The following is a 9,026-nucleotide window of genomic DNA, read 5'->3' on the forward strand; positions in this document are numbered from 1 at the left end:
GCATAGACCATAGAATTTCACCAATTTTATTTCCTTCATCAAGCCCATAGCTTCTGGATGAGCTACAGCATATCTTTTAGAAATATATCCATTTAAAGACAATCCACCACAGTCCTAGGTAAATTGTTCTATTGTGGGATCCTTATTGTTAAAATTTTGCACCTTATTTAAATTTGTCTCACTTCAACTTCCAGCAGTTGGACTGTGCAGATAACAGCTGATGCAGAGTTGGCTATTATCTGCTTATTGCTGGCACCTCAGCCCTTGCGGTCTCCCTAGTTCTCTCTACAGTTTTATATTGAATAGGATAGCAGAGAGAATTGAGTGTTCTTGGCTCCCACCTAGGAGAGGCATTGGCATGATAAACAGTTGTCCATAATGAGTTTCTGAGTTCCAACTGCATGCAACAGGATCTGCACTTCAGGACACTAGCAGTGGGAGTCATATACACAGCATCCAAGTGGAGCATCATCTCAGGTTCAGCCTACTAACACAGGAATGCACAGTTCCAACCCATGAGTGCAGTAGACTGCCCAGGGCATTAGTGCTGAGAGGCAGATTGCCAGTCCCTTGGCACAGTGGGATCCATGTTTTGTGGCACAAGCACCAAAATTTACACTCCCAGTTTCCAAGAACTGTGGGATCTCTGCCACAGGAAACCAGAACCAGTGAGTGAATGCAGCTGGCTACACAACCCATAGTAACAGCACTGGGATTCACGTTCCCAACCTCTAAGCACGAGATCTGTTCCTAGTTAGTACATTAGCCCCAGTATTCACAGTCTAAGTCTGGGTGCATAGTGTGTGTAGCGCTGCCTGCAGTGACTCAAGAGCATGGTACCAACCTCAGGGCAGAGTCAGGGCTGGTGCAAGGATGTTTCGCGCCCTAGGTGAAACTTCCATCTTGCGCCCTCCCCGCTCTCCAAGCCCTGCAGCAGCTCCCCACCCCCCACCCCAGCTCACCTCTGCTCCGCCCCCTCCCTGAGCCCTGGAGCAGCTCCCCACCCCCCCCGCCCTGAGGCGCCTCCCCCGTGGCAGCTCCCCCCTGCGGCAGCTCCCCACCCCAGCTCACCTCTGCTCCACCTCCTCCCCGAGCATGCTGTCGCTGCTCTACTTCTCCCGCCTCCCAGGCTTGCAGTGCCAATCAGCTGTTTGGCGCTGCAAGCCTGGGAGGGAGAGAAGCAGAGTGGGGCGGCGTGCTCAGGGGAGGAGGCGGAGCAGAGGTGAGCTGGGGCGGGGAGTTCCCCTGTGTGCCGCCCCCCCCCCCTTACTTGCTGCAGGCGGCCCTCCCCGCGCCCCCCTACCTCAGCTCCCTCCGCCTAAATGCCGCCGCCGACCGGGGCGGCCGAAGATCTGGCTGCTGCAGTCGCCGCCGAAGAAAATGCCGCCCCCCAAATGCTAGCGCCCTAGGCAACCACCTAGGTCGCCTAATAGATTGCACCGGCCCTGGGCAGAGTGTTAGGAACCCGGGCGCAAACTCCAAATCAGTTGTGAGTTCTACACTTAGATTTCAGCAACCGAGTGTCAAGTGCAAACTCCTCAGGCACTTTAACAACCTTATCATGGAGTCACAGACAGTCCCCTTGGGTACACTGATCTATCTTGCCACCCAAGTGAGCCTACCTTTATGATAGATGGTCTCTTACACCAAGAATCACAGCAGTATTCAAGCTACTCTCAGTCCCAAAGGACCAGTTACTTACCCCAGGTCAGTTGCACGTTAGATCTCCCACCAAAGAAAGCACTTGGAGCCAATCTTACAATAAACTATATACAGATTTATTAAATAGGAAAGGGAAATTAAAGAGTTATTTACAAGGATAAAGCAAGTAAACATAGATACACAAATGAGTGACAGTCTTAAGTTTCATCAGGTAATAGAAGCTTCTGTAATAAGCAAACTCTATATGTCTGTTAGGGCTAACCCAGGCTAAGCAGCTGGGGATCTCTTGCTTATGCCTAGAAACACCGCTCCCCGTGAGTCCAAGCTGCATAGAGATCCCAAGTTCCTTTTGTTTGGGGTTTTTATTCCCCTCCTGCCATATGCTCTGAGTTGCAAATTTAGCTGATAGAAGGAGTCCACTTGCATGACTCTTCTTCACAGGGAGAAGGGCAGAACAGTAAGTTTTTTATCCTTTTGTTGATGGTACACAGGGAAATTCCAGTCTCAGCATCCCATAATAGTCCATCTGGTATCGATGGACCTTTCCTTTTGGGAAGCCTATAACACCCTTCTGTTGAAGATCAACACCTTACACTAATTGATGTCTCTCTCCTGTCTGGGGATTTACACAGTTCAGAGGTTCACAATACAACTGCTCAAATATTGCCTTACAATATGGGTAGGGCCCTACCAAATTCATGGCCATTAAAAACGCGTCATGGACCGTGAAATCTGGTCTCCCACTGTGAAATCTGGTCTTTTGTGTGCTTTTACCCTATACTGTACAGATTTCACAGGGGAGACCAGCGTTTCTCAAACTGGGGGCCCTGACCCAAAAGGGAGTTGCAGGAGGTTTGCAAGGTTATTTTAGGGGGGGGTCATGGTATTGCCACCCTTACTTCTGTGCTGCCTTGAGAGCTGGGTGACCGGAGAGTGGCAGCTGTTGGCCAGGCGCCCAGCTCTGACACCATACCATGCCACCCTGACTTCTGCGTTGCTGCCTTCAGAGCAGGGTGGCCCAAGAGGGGCGGCTGCTGACTGAGGGCCCAGCTCTGCAGGCAGCAGCACAGAAGTAAGGCTGGCACTACCATACCATGCCATCTTTACTTCTGCTCTACTGCTGGCAGCGGTTCTGCTTTCAGAGCTGGGCTCCCAGCCAGCAGCCGCTGCTCTCCAGCTGCCCAGCTCTGAAGGCAGCACCGCCACCACCAGCAGCGCAGAAGTAAGGGCAACAGTACCGCAACCCCCCCCAAATAACCATGTGAACCCCCCCACACACACGACTCCTTTTTGGGTCAGGATGCCTACAATTACAACACCTTGAAATTTCAGATTTAAATAGCTGAAATCATGAAATTTATTATTTTTAAAATCCTATGCCCGTGAAATTGACCAAAATGGACTGTGAATTTGGTAGGGGCCGAAATATGGGATACAGATGTTGTGAGATTAATGAATGCAGCAACTCACAAGCCTTCAATAGAGACTAAACACATTCTTATAATTCTAATAGTAATATTTTAACAATACTAACACACAGGTGAGCCAGACTGATTCTAGTGGTGTGTTTGTCAGTCTTCAGTTGAGACAAGGTGACCGGGGCATGAACTAGAACCTGGTCTGCCAGCATCAGAGTGGGATCCCCACCCAAGGGCACCAGAACTCCTGCTTCCAGCCCCAGCAGGATTCAGACTCCCAGCTCCCGAGCACAGGAAGATCTGCACCTGAGGGTACCAGCCTGGGATTCAGACTTCCAGCTGCCAGAGGCAGTGGCATCCACACCCCCAGGGCATTAGCACTGGGATTCATGCCACCTGCACCTAAACTCACTAGTGCAGGGATTCCACTCCCAACATCCCCTCCCAAGTAAAGGTGGAATGACACTTCAGTTCACTAGCACAGAGATTTACACTCCCATCCTCTATGTAGGATTCCCACCCCCAGGACAATAGCAGAGGGATTCCTACTCCCAGCCATTGAGCGCAGAAAGATCTGCACCACAGAGCACTACCTCTGGAATTCACATTCCCAGCCCCTAAACACAGCAAGATCCTTATCCTGGGACCCTAATGTCTAGTGCAGTCTGGGCAGGTGGTAAGCTGCACCTCAGAGGACTATTGCTAGGATTCCCACCCTAGCTCCTGAGCCTGGTGGGATCCGCACCGCAGGACATTAGCACTGGGTTTCACACTTTATTCCCAAAATACAAAGGGGTTCATACCCTGGGGCACTGGCATCAGGGTTTGCTGCCAGTCTCTCAAGCATGTTTAATCTTCTAGGACAACGTGATAATAATCCAAATAACCTGGGTCCTGCTAGGAATCCTTTGGGCTCTGTGGGAACCTCACCCCGTCTTTGGGCTGAGCTGCATTTAAACTCCTTCCATGCGAGTACTAGGTCCCCTCTATCCATCACAGCTTGGGAGTAATATAACCCCGGCATCAATGAGATGCCGTGGCAAGAGTGGCTACTGATCTCCCCCCATTTTCATACCCAGGGGAACCCCAGGTTCTCTTCACAGGGTGATCCTGTCACATGTGGGAGGGGGAGAGGTTGCATTAGCAGATGGATGAGATTTTTTTTCCCTCTGTGAACCTTGTTTAAATATTTAGCAGAAGCGACCTAAAAATATCCCCACTTAACACATCAGGGAGGGCATCTCCCTTGCCCCACAGCCCCTACCTACCAATTGGAAGGGACTTTCATTTAAAAGGATGTGTGTGGGGGAGGTTGCTTTTAATTAATGATATGCCAGGGGGAGACTAAACAGGAGGGGATGGCAAAAACCTCCGAAGGGCTCTCTGGAGTTTGGGAGTGGAGGTGTGCAACAGATTGGACCTTGAGTCAGCCCTGGCAGGACATTCTCCATGCTCAGTCATTCATGAGCTTCACCCAGACATATGCACACACGAGCTGTTTTCCACCCCTCCACAGGGTACCAAGACAGAGCAGCAGGGAGCTATCAATGGGTCAGTCTCACCCCCCCTCTCCCCCCATACACAGATGTCCTGATTTTATAGTGACAGTCCTGATTTTTGGGTCTTTTTCTTATATAGGCTCCTATTACCTCCTACCCCCCATCCCGATTTTTCACACTTGCTGTCTGGTCACCCTAACACACACACACACACACCCTCATTGACCCTGGGGCTACTATTATGTAGCTACCACAAAGAAATTCGCAGAGTATTCATATTGATTTTCTGTGTAAAGGTTTTGCTTTATAACCGACTCCCAGTGTCAGGCACCTCCTCACCCCCCCATCTCAGAAAAGAGTCTGGGACTCCACTGGGCACTGCTTAGAGGGAGGGGCCTGAGAGATGGAGCATCTCAAGGGCATGAAGGGTAGCAACACCATGCCTCCTAGTGCCAGGCTAGAATGAAGGGAGAATGGGCATGGCAAGGCTATAAATCCAATCAACAAAGTCAGCCCGTAGTTTACTATTATCTATGCTAGGTAACAGTATTTTAATAGAGAAAGTGGGAAAGAGTGGCAGAAAGGAGTGTGTGTGTGAAAGAGAGAGAGACGGAGAAAGAAGAGACCTGGAACAGAGTGTATGGAAAAGCTAATTTCATGTTAGCCAATGGGAATATAAACACTAAATATTTGATGGGCACATTTTTGCTCTTAAATTCTTTAGCAGATCTGGACTTTTGTAGATGATTCACTCTCACTTTCATAATGTTCTTTGTTTATCACTGTTGCCCATTTTCTCTTTCTTTCTCTGACACACAATGGAAGAGTCTCTTTTTTTAATAAATGGATTACTCACTCCACACTATAAACAAACATAGGAATGAAGATTCCAACTTGTTCTAGTGACAAGCAAACAAAGATACTGAATTCCTCTCTTGACCTTCAGACACAGCAGTCCCTGGGGAAACTGTGTGTGGTGTGTGTGCACGCGTATGTGCACATGCATGAGTATTTGTGTGACTAAGTGTGTGCATTTGCCCTTGTGTGTATTTTTGTGCTGTGTGTGCGCATGCGGGGAAAGGAGGGTGTGCCTATGTGAGTCTGCAGCTTGTGTGTATTTTCAAGATGGGTACCTGTGGGCTGTGTGGACTGAGGAGCCTTGGCAGAGCTGTTTGTTGGGGCCCAGGCCATGAATAGCCGGGGATTATTGAAGGCTGCACATCAGTACTGAGGGACACCAGGAGTGGTGGAGATGAGCTTATTTAGTCTGCGGAAGAGAAGAATGAGGGGGGATTTGATAGCAGCCTTCAACTACCTGAAGGGGGGTTCCAAAGAGGATGGAGCTCGGCTGTTCTCAGTGGTGGCAGATGACAGAACAAGCAGCAAAGGTCTCAAGTTGCAGTGGGGGAGGTCCAGGTTGGATATTAGGAAACACTATTTCACTAGGAGGGTGGTGAAGCACTGACCTGGGTTACCTAGGGAGGTGGTGGAATCTCCATCCTTAGAGGTTTTTAAGGCCTGGCTTGACAAAGCCTTGGCTGGGATGATTTAGTGGTCTTGGTCCTGCTTTGAGCAGGGGATTGGACCTGAGGTCTCTTCCAACCCTAATCTTCTATGATTCTATGGTGTGCACTGAACCTCCTTTTTTTGTCTTTCAGTGAAGAATATGAGACAAGGTGGTTGCTGAGTGAAGAAACTGTTGCCTCTGCTATGGAGTCAGGTACCTGGTAAGTTCACATCTTCCAAAGTTAACTAATAATGTAGAAGGCACAACACAGAATGGGAAAGGAGCACTGGCTAAGTGGGGAGCTCCCAGATACTCCAGTCACAGCCTTTCCTTGCAAGAGCCACCGTAGGAAGGGGGATAGGAATGCTGGCTGTGGTGGGAGCTCTCAGCAACTCCAGTCCTGGCATCTCCCAGCAGGAGGTGCTCTTCTGACAACTCCCTCTCTCTCTCTCCACAGTGTAATGCTCCCACTGGTTTCCTGCCTCCACTCGCTGCAGCTCTGGACTGTCCTGCTTGTGGCCTTAGCAGTCTCTTCACATGGCGTTTGGTCTCTTCGTTCCCGGAGTCCCCTTGCTCCTCGGCCACTCTGTACCCGTCGCAGCCCCTCAGCTGCCAGGCCTGTTTGCATTTGGGACAAGAACTCGCCGTCAGAGAGAGACTCTCGCTTCATCACACTGCGCCAGCGATCTCTGACGCCACGGGACGGGGAGCTGCGTCATGTGATGCGGCTGAGGCGCCAGGCCCCAGGGGCCCGGCCTGCCACCCCCTCTGGGTTTGAGGAGGGGCTGCCTTCATCCCAGTACCCCTGGGCCATTGTATGGGGCCCCACAGTGTCAGATGAGGATGGAGGTGACCCCAACTCAGCCAATCCAGGCTTCCCACCTCTGGGTTACACCTTTGTTTCACCACATGGGATGGCAACGGCACAACCCAACTCCCACTCGCTGCTGCACAATGCGGGCCTCAACCTGCGGGAGACCCCCGCCACGCTGAGGCCCTTCTTGTTTGGGCCCCGGGGGGAAGGTAAATCTGCTCCACATCTCTTTCACCCTGCTCCTTATGGCACCTCCTGCTGGGAAAGGCCAGGAGTGCACTTGGGGGGGAGGGGCTCCACACACCAAGCCCTCCTGCCCCTTTCCCTGCAGTGCCTTTGGCTGGGTGCCAGATGTGGCTCTCACACACTCTCTCTGTCTCTCTCAGGTGTGGATCCTCAGCTGTATGTTACTATCACAATCTCCATCATTATTGTCCTAGTCGCCACTGGGATAATATTCAAGTTCTGGTGAGTGGGGTTTAAGGGTGTGGATGTCGTCCGCTTGGGCATCTGCAAGACTGCTCTGGGAGTGAGTGGACTCCACTAGTTCTGGGGGCTCACAGGGCCAGAGACACTGCTTGGACTTGGGGGGGAGGGGCTTTGGGGACAAGGATCTCACTGTGCTCAGGGGCTGTGTGCATGAGGAAGGTTTGGACATGGAGCCCACTGTTCTCAGGGTGCTGGGTGTATCAGGGGCTTAGGGGCACAGACCCCACTGTTCTCAAGGTTCTGGGTACCTTGGGGGACGAGGCCTCCCCTTGTCTCAGTGACCCTCTCTCACTGCAGCTGGGACCGTAGTCAGAAGCGTCGTCGGCACTCTGGCCAGCAGAGTGGGGTGCGGCAGCAGGAGAGTCAGCAGCCACTCACAGACCTGTCGCCCACCACAGTCAGCATCCTGGGACCCTACGGAGACACACTGGTCCCGACACCTGAGACAGAGGAGCCCAGGCAGGTCCAGGAGGGTGTAGAGAAACTGGGGGGCCAGGGGAAGAGCAGGACCTTCCAGCTCAACCGGTGAGTGACAGAAAGGAGGAAAGTGAGATGGGGATAGAGACAGGGGAAGAGAGAGAGGATGAAAAGAACGCTGGAACAACAAGAGACAGACAGAGGGAGGGAGAGAGAGTGCAATTCTCTGATGAATGTCTTTGAAGCCCAGGGCAAAGGGAGATTGTTTAGTGGGGGAACCAAATGAGGAAAAGAGCGCATCTGGGGAAAGGAGCTCAGGAGCTGTCCAGTGCTCAGGGTCTGAGAGCCCGGGTTGTCCTCTCTCTAAGGGAAGGGCCTGGAGCCCTGTCGCTAGAGATGCTAGGAACTAGGATCCTTGGGGAGAGGGTGGGGATAGGAAACAGTCCTAGCCAGGAAGGGAGAGGGGGACCTGAGGAGGCATCTTCCATCTCTGATTCTTTTATTTCACTCCCTTTCCCCCCCAGGATCCCACTGGTAAATCTGTGAGAGCAGCGGAGCTGGCTTCCACAAACCCTCTTGTCACATCCAGGGAGTGTTCTGTTGCCTCTGCTACACCAGGAATGATTTGCTTGTGTCACAACTTTCCACCACCATCATTAACTTAACCATCCCAGGATGTACTTGGGCAATGGACAGACTGGGCCTCACTGGTCCCATGCTGCAGGGGAGAGGAAGCATGGGGGTAACCCACAAGATGGGGTGACAAGGGAGCGGGGGGCGCAAGAGCAGTTGGTGTTGTGAAATCTAAACCTCCTGACCCTCCCCCAACATATACACACGCACTTTGATCTCTGAGGATAACCCAACAGTGCATGCCTAACATGGGGGTAGGGGAGGTGGAGAGGCAAGGTCCTACCCCCAGTCCCAACCCCTCTGTTTGTTCCTTCCTGTGTCGTGTGCTTTGAAGTGTCTTCCGAATAGCTGGAGCTCCGTGGTTGCAGAATTCCCAGCTTTAGGCAGGGATTCCGATGGGGGTGGGGGTGTCTTCTGCTAAGGCCTTGACCTCTCCTGAGGGACCCAGGTGCTGGCAGCAGCTACTGGTGGGTGTTGGGAAGACCTCATTCAGCACCTGCCCCCCCTTCCCTGGGGGAACCTTGCCTCTCCCTCTGTCAGTTCTGTCTTTTTGTTTTCTCTTTCTCCCAATGCTCCTCCTTCTCTCT

The 9,026-nt window shown here is 51.9% G+C and overlaps 1 protein-coding gene across 1 annotated transcript; it reads left to right on the top strand.

Annotated features, from left to right (window-relative positions):
* Nucleotides 1-5,648: 5,648 nt before the first annotated feature.
* On the top strand, nt 5,649-8,514 carry PIANP (PILR alpha associated neural protein). Its single transcript, XM_024211003.3, has 6 exons — nt 5,649-5,674; nt 6,238-6,306; nt 6,544-7,109; nt 7,287-7,368; nt 7,687-7,914; nt 8,331-8,514. Exons 1-6 carry the CDS (start codon nt 5,649-5,651, stop codon nt 8,350-8,352), a joined length of 993 nt encoding a protein of 330 aa, XP_024066771.1. The 3' UTR covers nt 8,353-8,514.
* The last annotated feature ends 512 nt before the right edge of the window (nt 8,515-9,026 follow it).

The sequence above is a fragment of the Terrapene carolina genome, unplaced genomic scaffold (genome assembly GCF_002925995.2).
Source record: "Terrapene carolina triunguis isolate 2854851 unplaced genomic scaffold, T_m_triunguis-2.0 Scaffold740, whole genome shotgun sequence".
NCBI classification, from domain to species: domain Eukaryota; kingdom Metazoa; phylum Chordata; order Testudines; family Emydidae; genus Terrapene; species Terrapene triunguis.